The sequence below is a fragment of the Aureobasidium namibiae genome (genome assembly GCF_000721765.1).
Source record: "Aureobasidium namibiae CBS 147.97 unplaced genomic scaffold scaffold_5, whole genome shotgun sequence".
Lineage (NCBI taxonomy): Eukaryota > Fungi > Ascomycota > Dothideomycetes > Dothideales > Saccotheciaceae > Aureobasidium > Aureobasidium namibiae.
In genome coordinates, this window is record NW_013581204.1 from 567,120 (window position 1) to 580,278 (window position 13,159).

A 13,159-nucleotide genomic window follows, 5' to 3' on the forward strand; every position below is an offset into this window, starting at 1 on the left:
GGTATCTACACGTCGCCTCATGGAAGCATAGAAGGCTCAAGAAACCGCATCAGAGTGGCAGGCCAAAAGTCGTGGCAGTGTTCTTATCAGCTTATCGGACGCGGACGCGGGCACGGAGAGCAGGCAAGCAACTCTGTGAGCAATAATTTAGCTTCCAGTCCTGTCTCTCTGGGAACATCGCAACACACAACAGAAACATCATGGCCGAGCCAGCCCCCGAGGAAAAGAAGATCTCCAAGCGCCAGGCCGAGAAGGACGCCAAAAAGGCCGCTGCAAAGGCGGCAAAGCAAAAGCACAAGGAAGCCGCTCCTGCCAAACAGCCCGCCGCAAGCACTCCCGCCGCGCCTGCCGACCCCAACGCCAACTTCAAGCAAGGCTGGCTGAAGGGTGTTTACAACGAGAAGCCCGTCCAGCATGTCCAGACCCGCTTCCCTCCCGAGCCCAATGGTTACCTCCACATCGGTCACGCAAAGGCCATCACCGTCAACTTCGGTTTCGCCAGAGCCTATGGCGGCAAGTGCAACCTGCGTTTCGATGACACCAACCCTGCCAAGGAGGAGGAGCGCTACTTCACCAGCATCAAGGACATGGTCAGCTGGCTTGGTTTTGAGCCCGCCAACATTACCTACAGCAGCGATAACTTCGACGAGCTGTACCGTCTGGCCGAGGAGCTGATCAACCGCAACAAGGCCTACGTCTGTCACTGTACTGCCGAGGAGCTTCAGAAGGGAAGAGGAGGCTCTGATCATGGCCCACGTTCCGTCTGTAGCCACTGGAGCAGGCCTGTCGCCGAGTCTCTGCAAGAGTTCCGCGCCATGAGAGACGGAAAGTACAAGGCTGGTCAGGCTCTCCTGCGCATGAAGCAGTATCTTGGTACCAAGCCTGAAGAATACGCCATCACCGATGAGGACTCGCCCGAGACCAAGAAGGAGAAGGCCAAGCTGAAGACTCTGGCTGAGAACCCCTCCATGTGGGATGTCGCCGCCTACAGAGTCAAGGAACAAAACTACCACCACCGCACCGGCTACAAGTGGAGAATCTATCCTACTTACGAATTCACCCACTGTCTGTGCGATAGCTTCGAGGCTATCACCCACTCCTTGTGCACCGTCGAATTCGAGACTCTCCGTCCTGCTTACAACTGGCTCCTCGAGGCACTTGACCACAAACTCCCCGCTTCCGAAGAAAAGGGCCCTATGCAGCGCGAGTACGGCAGACTCAACGTCGAGGGTACCATCCTTTCCAAGCGCAGAATTCAGATGCTGGTCCAGGGTGTCAATGCTGGTGGCCAGGAGCCCTCGGAAGAGGACGAGCTTGCTGAAGCTGCTGAAGAGCTTCAGATCGCAGAGACTGGTGAGGCAGAAGCCGGCGCTGAGACTGCAATTTCCAAGCCTGTCGCAGGTGCTCAGACCATTCCTCCAGTCGTCCGTGGCTGGGATGACCCCCGTCTCTTCACTCTTGTCGCTCTCCGTCGTCGCGGTGTTCCTCCTGGCGCCTTGAAGAAGTTCGTCCTGGACCTTGGTGTCACAAAGGCCAATGCCGACACAAAGATGCACATGCTGGACGCTTCCATCCGCACTTACCTCGAGCGTACCGTCCCGCGTCTGATCGTTGTCCTCGACCCCATCAAGGTCGTTATTGATAACCTTCCCGAAGACTACCTAGAGGAGCGTGAGGTACCTTTCGATCCTAAGGACAAAGAGAAGGGCATGCACAGGCTTCCTTTCACCAAGACTATCTACATTGACCGCGATGACTTCCGCGAGGTCGATGATCCAGACTTCTACCGTCTCGCCCCTGGCAAGTCTGTCGGTCTGCTATACGTTGAGCACCCTCTGCGCTGCACATCGTTCAAAAAGGGCGAGGATGGCAAGGTCAACGAGATCCGTGCCGAGTATGGCGCCGAGGTGCCTGCTGGCAAGGCCCGCATCCACTGGATCGGTGAATCGGCAGCCCACAAGTCGCCAATCAAGGCCGAGGCTCGCATCTTCAACTCCCTCTTCAAAAACCCTCGTCCCAACGAGCTTGACTGGAAGAAGGGTGGCTACTATGACAACGTCAACCCCGACAGCGAGATTGTGCACAAGAACGCCATGATCGAGGCTGGCTTCTTCGACATTCAGCAGCGTGCACCATGGCCCAAGGAGGAGGGTGAGGCCAAGGGCAACACTGGTCCCGAAGCTGTACGTTTCCAGGGCTTGCGTACCGCCTATTTCTGTGTCGACAAGGACAGCTCGTCCGACAAGATCGTTCTGAACCGCATTGTCAGCTTGAAGGAGGATACCAGCAAAAAGTAGAGAGGCATCATGTCGTTCTGGAGAAGTCAAAAGCGAAGCATAAGGACGGCGTACGGGAGGCTTGAGTTATGAGAATCACGAATGGAATTGGCAAGAAAGAAAGGAATCATTAGGAGATAGTCCCAATACCCCATGCTCTTTTTTGCTTTCGAGTCTCGCTCACAGTGCCGCGCAAATATCTCAATGGGTTGACTCAGCAAGACCAGGAAGGTCGAATGAGATTTCTAAGCAAACGGTCTCTTGTGATGACACGTATTAAGCGGGGCTTCCTCTGTTCCTCTCACCACCCGTCTCGGTCTTGAGTTCATCCTTGCTCTTGGAAGCCTGTGCAGAGTTCTTGACAAACGGCATCTGGAAGACATCACTCATAGCTCCCTGCAGACCCTCCCACATTCCGAATGGCCTGGGAGTGCTCCAATACAAAGCGCCAACCCACGGCTGCACGTTATACTTCAACTGCAAAGTACAGTTCTCTGCTCCTCCAATCTTGGACCAGGGTGTAGTGATTTGGTACTTTGGCTTTTGGTTCGAGAGCTTCAGGATTCCAGGGGCAGCGCCTTCGGGGTAGGCCTTGAAGTTTGCCTCCTTGGTGACTTGGCGGCGGTTGGGTTGCTTGCGCGACTTTTGGGGGTGGATGTATGTGTTTTCGTGCCAGGGCTCCGAAGGAGCGGGGATGATGGCGTCCCAGATGATGGCTTCCGAGGGAGGTGAGAGAGGAGACTTGGAAGGGAAAGTCGCGGTTACGTAGACAAAGACTTGTTTGGTGTTCCAGGAGAAGAGGGAGGTGAGGTCTGCCAGTGAGTAAGTATGGCAGCGTCGCACATGCTATAGATCAACTAACCAGTCTCGAGGTCGAACTTGATGTGTGCATATTCCTCCTTCTTGGTACTGTAGTAGTGAGGACGACCCTTGACTCTGAGTGCTTGTCAGAGAATGCCACTATGCTCGCAAAATGTGTGATTGCTTACACCTGAACATTGCGTAGCTCGAGCTCCGCCGACGGGTTTTGATGCGAGACGACGACACTCAGCGCGATCAACGCGCCCAGAGTGAAGGCTACAGTCGTGAAGAAGCCGAACACATTCTGTATCCGTACCAGCGACGAGTGCATCTTGGACTATGCTGATGTTTGATGGTGGATGCCGGAGCTTGAAGCCAGCAATTGTATCGCATTCACTTAGGTGGCCGCACCCTGAATCTGGGGAAGGTACTTATTTATGCAAAAGAGTTATGAATAATAATGTCATCTGCTACAAGACTTACTCTCCATTCGGTGTTTTTACATGATTGTCTCTACGCCTGTGCATCGCCAGTCTTCATCCTCTTCAACTCTCTCTCATCGCCCATCGGCCCCTCGAGCTTGCGTTTCTCCATGCTCTCCTTGTCTTTCCTTCTTGCTTCACGCTCCTTCTCCTTGCGCAGTGCCTTGCTCTCGAACTCGTGCCAATCGCCTTCAAGGTCTTTCAGTTCCACCACCTGGTTCGCTTTTGGTTCCTCAGTCGTGAAGTATGGGTGTTCCAACACGTCGCTAGCTGTGGGTCTCGTGTCGGGGTCAAAGACAAACATGGCGCTCAAGAGGTCAAACGCCGCCGGTGATACGCGTTCTTGATACTTCTCGGCAAACGTCGAAGCCACCTTGTGCGCTGGTCGCAAGAGTTCATACCATGCCAAGTCGACAATGCCCGGCCAATTTGTTCGAGACGGTGTGCCCAGCACATTGTAGATCTTGTCGAGCTGGTTGATTTCACCACCGTCGCCTGGGAAAATGGCATGCTTGGTGAATATCTCAACCAAGACACAAGCCGCCGACCAGATGTCCACTGCCGGACCGTACTGCGTCTCTCCCAACAACAACTCAGGCGAACGATACCAGATGGTGATGACTCTGTTGGTGTAGTCTTGCTTGAGTTTGGCGTTTTTGTTGTAGAAGCGGGCAAGACCGAAATCGGCCAACTTGAGCTCACCGTTGCGAGACACAAGAATGTTGGCTGCCTTGATGTCGCGATGGAGTACGCCACGTTTGTGAAGGTAGTCAAGACCTTCAAACAACTGTTTTGCAAGGTCTTTCTTGTGTCCTTCGGTCAAGGCAAACGAAGGGTGATTCAGCAACCCAGTCAAATCGTGAGACAGGTACTCGAAGATCATGAAACAGTCATTGCGTTCAACCATGACTTCCTGCAGCTTGACCACGTTGGTGTGATTGAGAGATTGCAAGAGTTTGATCTCGCGGATTGCGGTCACCGGGAATCCGTCGCGCTCTCCTTCCATTCTTATCTTTTTAAGAGCAACCTTGTCACCCGTGTACACATGGACAGCCTTGTACACCTTGCCGTAAGTGCCAGAGCCAACGACCGACTCGTTACCAGTCTTGCGGTAGTATACAGAGTCAGACGTAGCGAAATCTCCTGTCAATTTTGGCTTGGGCTTCAGGCGTTTGCGGACAACGATTTCCTTCCTTGTGCGAGGTGCAGCCAGTGGCGCTGGTCTGTGTGGCGCTGAAGGATCCGTTCTTCCAGCCATGCCTTTGATAGAGAAACTGATGCCCGAATTTCTCTTGTCGCTCTCGTCCTCGGCTCTTAAATCTTTAGGCGGTCTGAACGGATTGTCGTCATCGTCGACAGACTCGGCTATCGATCCTGGTGCAAGAGGAGTCTCAGTACCGGATATGGAGTTTTCACGTTTGGTCACCACCTTCCCACCTCTGCTGCCACTCGAGGGAGTCCAAGACAGATTGGAAAAGTGGCCACCACGACCACCTCTACTAGCAGGAGGAGCAGATGATTGGTTGGGAACAGGAGGTCGTTGTTGTGAGCCGTTGTATCCTCGAGAAGGAGGTCCGCGGTACGAGGATTGAGGTGGATATACGGGCGCTGGGGCTGGGGCTGGGGCTGCATAATGTGACGGTGGTTGTTGTGCTTGATAATAAGGACTTGCAGCCGGAGGAGGATAGTTTTGCTGGTAATAAGGTGAGGCAGCAGCTGAGTAAGCAGTGTGCGTTGGAGAACTAGTATCAGGTTAGTGTTGGATAATTATTAAGGTCAATATCACTTACCCCTGATAGCTGGCATAAGGTTGCTGCGGGGGATATGTGCGACCATATGGAGATTGGGCGTGCGGCGGAGAGGGCCCAGGGACCGGGTAGGGAGGTGATTGGGAGTAACGCGGATCTACATACCCACGAGGCATGGGTTGCCGAGGAGGTCCGCCCCTACCGTACATGGCGTCTGGTTCGCGCTCTTCGCGATAGCGTTCCCTTCTGTCGTAGTAATCGCGGCGACCTCCTCGGTCGTAGTCCCGGTTGCGTCCGTAATCTCTGTCGTAGTCCCTTGCGTAGTCTCTGTCCCTATCCCTCTCTCTTTCCCGGTAACGAGGTGGATCCTGCCTGTAAGGGCGACGGGTATCCGGTCGACGCGACCTCGAAGCGTGGCGAGAATGTACTGATGGACCCCGACGTCTACTAGACTTGGCTTCTTCGGGTCGTGCAGTAGTTGCCAACTGCGATATGAGGTCGTCAGAGGGAGAGTCGGAGCGTCGGACGTCTCGAGCAGGCGAGCGGGCAGGAGGTTTGCTATGACGAGAAGCGTAGCTATTATCAGGACGACCGCGAGACGAATGGCCGGATGAACGATAGCCTCTGTTCGGGGGCGGCGAGTATCGGCGACGGTCGTTGTAGCGATCCCTTTCAGAGGGATATCTGTGTTGGCGCGAGCTGTAGCGAGATTCGACCGAACGGGAACGTCGTCTGGAAGGGTATGGCTCGGGCGACTGTGGTCTTCGAGCTGGTGGAGGTCGGTCTGAAAAAGGACGCTGGTCATACGAGCGTGTAGGACGAGGAGAATATTCTCGCAGTGGACGCTTAGCGTACCTCGAGCTGGTCGATGGAGCTGGCGAAAGACTTGGACGTCTTGTGCTCAGCGACGGTACAGCAGCTTCGTCGGCTGTGGGGAGCGATGGCTCAGTACGTGCCGGATCCTGGTGGTGGTGGTGATGCTGATGATGGTGGTGACGATGGCGATATTGGCTAGGTCGTTCGCGGTCGGGGTCTGGGGCCCTGTGTGCAGATGTTGAGCGAGGGCGGTGGTGATGCGATGTGGAGGGATATGCAGCGCGCCCTCGACCAACAGCTGCAGTAGGCGATGGCGATAGCTTACTATCACGCTCTCTGCTCCTGCTTGGAAAATCACGTCCACGTCGCCCGTGCTCTGTTTCGTTGCCTGCCATGGAGAAGGGACATAAATTCAAGTCCGACGACGAACACGGCCACCGAGAGACAGCCTGGAAGCCCACGCGCCAATGACACGGCTGTGGTGATGGTCTTCTTGGCTCAAATACGACGTGCCGGCGACAGCAGCAATAGCATTTGCGCAGGCAATACGGTGCAGAAGGGGAAGGGGCTTAAAAAATGAACGGAGTGATCAAGTTCCCTCACCTGTCAATTGCTCAGCGAACAACTCTTGCTTGAGACGCGCCCTTCTTCGCCCAACAGGGCTTGGATGAGATCCATGGCGCTTCCCCGCCGCTTACGCCTACCCGAAGCTTAAGCGGTCCTGCTCCATCACCAACTGCTGCTAGATCGATGAATGGGAGACCAGAAGCTGGTGTTTTCCAGACCACATTCCAACTCGAGTGAGCCACCTGGAGGACTTTCTTTGTGATGCTTCTGTGGTTGGGTGTCTTGTGGATGTGCTGACCGTGACTCGCCTCTATCATTCACTTGCAATGCACTCATCTCCAGCTGCGACGGCTCCAGCAACATTCACCACTGACCACTCCGACGTTACCTCAGTTTGTGCTCGTCCCCTCAATTTCCTTCCAATAAGAGCCAGTGCTTTGCTATAAGACGCACCAGGTCGGATTAATTGATAATCGTTGTGCGGAAGGTTAGGTTCTGGCTGCCCCGATTGTCTGTCTTCAGTGACAACATAGACAACCACATCCAGTGTATCATGTTGTCGAACGTGTCTCTCGTGCTTGTGCTGCCCACATAGACGTTTGATCACTTCTCAAGCTCGATGTTCTTCGAGCGAAATCTGCTCTGAGAGGACCTCCCCATCAAGCCGAGTATAGTCAGCGAGCATGATGTCGCTGGATCCCTTGACCCGTTTGCGAATACAGTGAAGATATCATAGTTGAGCCGGGTCTATCGCCTTGGCGAGCAGGGCGAGCGGTTGGTCATCAGAAGCAGTATATTCGAGTCGGAATACGACGACGCGTGTCAGCGGAGCCATCAGTATGCGATCAAGTGGTAAGTTCCTGAAAGACGCATCGAGAGTCTCCTTAGACGTTGGTACATGGGTTAGTTGTGGCCCGAAAAACGACGCGGTCTAACTAGAGGAATGGATGATGCAGCAAGTTGGGCACGATGCGCGGGTCGTTAGAAGCGACACGCCGGCCCAAATATCGAGGGATGGCACCACGGAGGGCTACGCTCATCAGGCGGCACCCGAGGTAGGCAGCGCGTGTAGAGATGGATGAACAGAGGGCAGGATGGACTGGGTGGTTAGCGGTGATGCTCGCACTGCCTGTGTTGGCCGCGTTGGGAATGCAACCCCCACGCACGGCGCACGGCCCTCGACGACGGACGAGCTCCGTCAGGGCTTCGGGAAGGCGTGACTCAAAGAGAAAAAGTTTGGCGAGACCGGCGGGGCTCGAGGGACAGCAGGGAGGAACGAGGAAAGAATACTAATGCCCTCTGTCTCTCGCGCCGAAGTCATGGCTCTGTAAACTTAGGCAGAGCGTAATGGACTTTCTCTTCTACCACATACAAGCATCACACTCCAACTATTTCATCTAGGACGTGACCAATTGCCCAGCCGCTTCCTCTATTCCTTAGTCCACCACCAATACAACCACGAGCTTGCCAGCGCTATCGTTCGAGACCCGCAGCCATGGACCACCACCCGAATTCGCCCCTTAGGCCCAAGAACATCCCATCGCACATGCTCAATGGATCGTCTCCTCTTGTGACCCAAGAAAATCGCGACGCTCGCGAAAGAGAGAGCGCTTTCAAGTCCATCAAGTCCTCGATGGGTCCCAAGAAAGAGCCTGTCGACCTCGAAGCCAACTACTTCCAGCCCCATACCAGTGCCCAACCGCGCGACAAGCGTCCTGCCAGACTAGCCAATCTCGACGAGGTCGAGGCCAGAGACCCGCGTGACGACTGGTCCTCGCAGCAGACCAGCAGAGCTAGCAGTCCCTATACACTCGCCCCTACCATCGACTTTGACGGTCTGAGTTGGCCCAGTATGCTTGCTTTAGCCAAATTCGATTGCCGTACTCTCGACTAACCCTTGTACAGGCACTGGCACACGAGAGAGACTCGAATCTACCCCCGAACAGGCCGCAGCGCGCTTGGAGAAGCTCTCCGGAGCAGTCCGCACCCTGCTCGAGTGCATCGGAGAGGACCCTGAAAGAGAAGGTCTTCACGGTACCCCCGAACGTTATGCAAAAGCTATGATGTACTTCACCAAGGGCTACGAGGAGAACCTGAGGGACATTGTTAATGGCGCTGTCTTTCACGAGGATCATGATGAGCTCGTTATTGTGAAGGATATTGAAGTCTTCAGTCTTTGCGAGCACCACCTGGTCCCTTTTACCGGAAAGGTGTGTATATATGCCGTTTTTCATGTTGAAAGACTATTTACTGACTTGTACAGATGCACATTGGTTACATCCCCAATGGCCGCGTTCTCGGCCTCTCAAAGCTGGCGCGTATCGCCGAGATGTTCTCTCGCAGATTGCAGGTCCAGGAACGCCTGACCAAACAAGTCGCCCTCGCCCTGTCCGAAGTCCTCCAACCGCAGGGTGTTGCTGTCGTTATGGAATCTAGCCACCTGTGTATGGTCATGCGTGGCGTTCAAAAGACCAGCGCCACAACTACTACCAGCTGTATGCTCGGCAGAATGCGCTCAACTGCCAAGACGAGAGAGGAGTTTTTGAACCTGCTCAACAGAAGGTAGACAAGACAAGGACAAAAACGGTGGTCTAGGGTTGTTGGCGATAGATGGGGAACCGGCGTTATTGTTTGGGGCGTAACATGAGATTCAGATGAAGGATGAATGGCCACTCAACAGCCAATTTACGGAATGATACCACTCAACGACCACGATCGTAAGTAAACGAACAAGTATTTGCATCTCTGTCTTTTTTGCAATGCATAAACACAACAAATCAAATAATCCCTTAGCTTTTTCCCTGCGCCGTTCCTATCATAATTCACTTCCACTGACAATCAAGGAGTGAAGCACCAATTTTCCACTTGCGAGTTGTCAGCGCTATTGTCGCGGGCGCATTGCCGCAATAATAGCTGAATGCCGGACCAACGACAATACCTGGCTCTCCACTATTGTTCTCTTTTCGGTTCATTTTCTTAAGATACATCGCTTGGGTTTGTTCCACACGCAACCTCGATCTCGAGTATCTACCCTACCTTTCAAAGGCACACACTTCCTTTCATCATAAACAATCATGGCAGATGCGACCAGGGCCCCTCGAAAGCGCCGTGCAAGCAGCTCTTCTGCTAAAGCTGCACAAGATGATGCCCATTCTTTACCTCTTTCCAACAAGAGGCGCTTTGTCCTTGACGAAGCAACTGAGCAAACCACAACAGACAGCGAACAGCCTTCGTCCAACGAAGACTCCACGAATCCACTTGATGTAGTCGTCCAAACTGCCCCCCCAGTCGCTCGTCGCCGCAAGCGTGTTGTCTTGAACACACCGTCACCACCTCCTGAGCGCAAAAAGTCCAATCTCCTGACTGGTCTCGCCTCGCATGTGGACATCTTGCTTCAAGTCACGAGCTATCTCCCGCCGCAGACCCTACTCAACCTTTACAGCATTTCTGCTCCCTTTCACTATGTCATGGACAGTCACTTCACCGCATTCATCAAGGCTGCTACGTTCATATGGGCACCCACCGCAGACAAGTACTTCCCCTGGTGGTGCTACCGTCAACTTTGCATCGAAGACCCTGCTCTACGTCGCCCCAGATCAGACCGCAGAAGTGTGAGCTGGGACGACCTCGTCCCGGAGCAAGCACCCGGAATAGCTTCGCAGGAATGCTCTGATTCACCTGACTCTCAGAGCTCCGACATCTCGGCCAGTCAGAGAAGTGTCAAGTCCGAAAGCCCAGCCGAGAGGAAGACAAGAATCGCGGAGCTTGCCCAGCATCGACAGAAGTCCGCTGCGCCGGTGCCGGGTTTCCGCTGGCTGAAGATGGTAGCATATCGGGAGTCGGTTTGCCGAGAGATAGTTGGCTGGATGGCAGCACATGGACATCGCATACCACGTGTTGAGGGCGTTGACGTCCTGAAGGTAAGCTTCGATTCTCTTGATCCATTGCACAACAATTCTAACACATTGATAACAGAGAATGTGGTTCCTCCTCGACATCCCTGTCAATGGCCCTCGCATCTCTTTGATCCACAACACCATTTACTTCACCAAAGAGACACTTGCAGTTTTGCAACTCTTCTTCATCAAACTCGACATGCTTTACGTCGACCCGGTGCACTACTACGGCGGTGAAGCATCCATGCGTGAATTGTTGCTCGCAGAACGCAGTCTCACCACTCTCTGGAACTACCTACGAGGTGCAGACGGCACTTCCAAACTGGACACTCTGCGCCTCTGGATCCGACATCGCTACAAGAGACCTGAACCTGTCAGACCCATGACGCGCGAGACACACGAACAGCATCAGGCAAAACTCAATATGCCGATTATGGGTGTCCCTCCTCAGCTTGTCGGCCGTTGGGGCTATGAATGTTGGGGACTTGGAGAAGTCCCGCTGCTTCGACCTGATCAACTGGTGCTGAGAGAAGCAGTGAGACGTCGTACTGGCCTTCAACGAATGTTCCTTTCTTATCTTTCGTATGGCTATCTGGACGGAGACCTCAATCCTCTGCCGACCGTTGTCAAGCCCGAGGATGTAGTTTTGAGCTTGATATGCAGGAAGAAGAACAAGGAGCTCAAGGCTAAGGAAGACGATAAAATGGATACTGACAAATGAGAAAGGGACCAGAAGTGTTGTCACGGAGATGCATGCGTAACTTCAGCGGAGAAGACGAGAGATCCGACTATTCAGATACCACCCAGTTGTATACGAATAGCAAGAACAATCAAGAGTTGAGCATGACGAGCAGAAGAGCAGTGCATACCTACTAAAAGAAGTGTAGAGATCAGAGACAAAAAAAAAACTTGATTGCATGAAGGTGAGTTTTTGGAGTTTGGTGCCAATATCTCGGGTATATTGTTGGCTCTTCCAGAGCTGACCAAAATCGTCGTCGATCTATACATTCGAAGGTATGACTCCCTCAGCCAGATCTAAGGGTATTACCTTGCGTGAACGACGCATATTCGCATCTATTTCTTCTGCTTCTTCTTTGGGGGCTCACCGCCGCCATTGCTGGAGGGCTTGGTCTTGGGCTTGCCCTTACCAACGAGCGCTCTCAGGTCGATTGGCTCGTTGTCGTCATCGTCGTCAGAGAGATCCTCGAAGTCCATCTCGGACATGTCTTCCATCTCTTGTGCTTGGGCTAAATAGAGGTTAGGAGGGTTTCAGACTCGAGCGGTGAACCGACACTTACTGAAGTACTTGATGGCGTTGGGCCAGACGTCTTCTGCGATAAGCTGGGCGAGCTCTTCGCCTTCTGGGTGAACATCGTCGCTCTCGACCATTTCAAGCATGTCTTCCTCATCCGGCTCAGGGCTCTCAACTCTCTCGCCATTGGATCTCTTGTCCTGACGCTCCTTGTACTCGTTGTTGGCCTGGACCGACTCTTCGGCCGAGACATAGCGGTCTGCAGAGATGAAGCCGAACCAGGAAAAGAATGAGGTGTTATCAACATTGTTTGTCTCGATCAGCTCAAGAAGCTTGTTGTGAGCAGCGAAGCCCTTCTTCTTCATATCGCCAGCCTTCTTGCGTGCCTCGAAGACAGCAATGGAAGCAGCGAGGAGACCCTCAGTAGGGTCCTTGGCTTTCCAATCGATCTTGACGGGCTCGGAAACGAGGCCGGTCCAGCCGTCCTTTGATCTTCTGTACCAAAACTTCTTCTCGAGGACGGAGTTGGTGAAGTAGTCGTTTTGGTCAAACTCGAAACGGATGGCGATGCTGCGCGGGTCACCAGAGTCGGCATCAATATTTTCGGGACCCATAGGGATCTCGAAGCGGGTGACATCGAGGCTCTTCAGCTTGGCGAAGATGTTGGCATCGTTGGGGGTGATGTATCGGTCGAGGTCCGGAGGAGACTGCTCGAAGACGAGAGGCCAGAAGTTGTCAATCTTGGAGATGATGTCTTGACGCTTGGCGTAGAGAGGAGCGCTGAGGATATACTGCTTGGCCACTAGATTGGTGTCAGATCTTGATTCAGGAAGGTGTGGATAAGAGTTGAGTACAAATCTGGCGGTCGACCTCGTCAAACTTGGTCTCGAGAAGAGCGAGATCCTCGTAGTGGACTGGTACTTGATCGTCGGCCATTGTGATGCGAGTGAATGCAAGAGGCAAAGGTATGAGTGAGGAGAGAAAGAAGAGACAAAATTTTGGGAGGCCTTTTGGCGCAAGCTCGACAGCAACAACGTCAGCCAGGGTCCAGTTTCCGGGGTCGTCGAAAGCCTCGACCAAGCACCAAAACGTCGCTGGACGAGGCCCGACTCGCACCTGCAGACCTATCACACAACTCACCTGATGTCGCCGCACATACATCGTGACTTGTAGCTGGCCACTACCCTGTGTTTCCACTCACCCCTCGCCGCGACGGTGCCTTTTGTATATATAGATCGTTAGCCATACATTTTCCATAAAATGTTTGACCACACTTTCAGAATGAGGGCTACTCAGCCTTTGCTATGCCGCGCTGTATCAT

The 13,159-nt window shown here is 53.6% G+C and overlaps 6 protein-coding genes across 6 annotated transcripts; 3 read left to right on the plus strand and 3 right to left on the minus strand.

The window, feature by feature from the left end:
• Nucleotides 1–200: 200 nt before the first annotated feature.
• M436DRAFT_42643 (glutaminyl-tRNA synthetase) lies at nucleotides 201–2,297 on the plus strand (the record flags this gene model as incomplete). Its single annotated transcript, XM_013573547.1, has 2 exons — nucleotides 201–1,265; nucleotides 1,392–2,297. The coding sequence occupies 2 exons, from the start codon at nucleotides 201–203 to the stop codon at nucleotides 2,295–2,297; spliced, it is 1,971 nt and encodes a 656-aa protein (XP_013429001.1).
• A 255-nt stretch (nucleotides 2,298–2,552) lies between these two features.
• On the minus strand, nucleotides 2,553–3,408 carry M436DRAFT_71368 (signal peptidase 22 kDa subunit; the record flags this gene model as incomplete). Its single annotated transcript, XM_013573782.1, has 3 exons — nucleotides 2,553–3,088; nucleotides 3,139–3,212; nucleotides 3,266–3,408. 3 exons carry the CDS (start codon nucleotides 3,406–3,408, stop codon nucleotides 2,553–2,555), a joined length of 753 nt encoding a protein of 250 aa, XP_013429236.1.
• A 182-nt stretch (nucleotides 3,409–3,590) lies between these two features.
• On the minus strand, nucleotides 3,591–4,817 carry M436DRAFT_42248 (Pkinase-domain-containing protein; the record flags this gene model as incomplete). Its single annotated transcript, XM_013573460.1, has 1 exon — nucleotides 3,591–4,817. One exon carries the CDS (start codon nucleotides 4,815–4,817, stop codon nucleotides 3,591–3,593), a length of 1,227 nt encoding a protein of 408 aa, XP_013428914.1.
• Nucleotides 4,818–8,185: 3,368 nt separating this feature from the next.
• On the plus strand, nucleotides 8,186–9,256 carry M436DRAFT_62310 (GTP cyclohydrolase I; the record flags this gene model as incomplete). The annotated part of the gene is made up of 3 exons (XM_013573709.1): nucleotides 8,186–8,540; nucleotides 8,596–8,900; nucleotides 8,954–9,256. 3 exons carry the CDS (start codon nucleotides 8,186–8,188, stop codon nucleotides 9,254–9,256), a joined length of 963 nt encoding a protein of 320 aa, XP_013429163.1.
• Nucleotides 9,257–9,764: 508 nt separating this feature from the next.
• On the plus strand, nucleotides 9,765–11,307 carry M436DRAFT_62311 (uncharacterized protein; the record flags this gene model as incomplete). Its single annotated transcript, XM_013573710.1, has 2 exons — nucleotides 9,765–10,610; nucleotides 10,666–11,307. The coding sequence occupies 2 exons, from the start codon at nucleotides 9,765–9,767 to the stop codon at nucleotides 11,305–11,307; spliced, it is 1,488 nt and encodes a 495-aa protein (XP_013429164.1).
• Nucleotides 11,308–11,660: 353 nt separating this feature from the next.
• On the minus strand, nucleotides 11,661–12,774 carry M436DRAFT_42142 (uncharacterized protein; the record flags this gene model as incomplete). The annotated part of the gene is made up of 4 exons (XM_013573434.1): nucleotides 11,661–11,833; nucleotides 11,885–12,017; nucleotides 12,090–12,640; nucleotides 12,693–12,774. 4 exons carry the CDS (start codon nucleotides 12,772–12,774, stop codon nucleotides 11,661–11,663), a joined length of 939 nt encoding a protein of 312 aa, XP_013428888.1.
• Nucleotides 12,775–13,159: the final 385 nt, after the last annotated feature.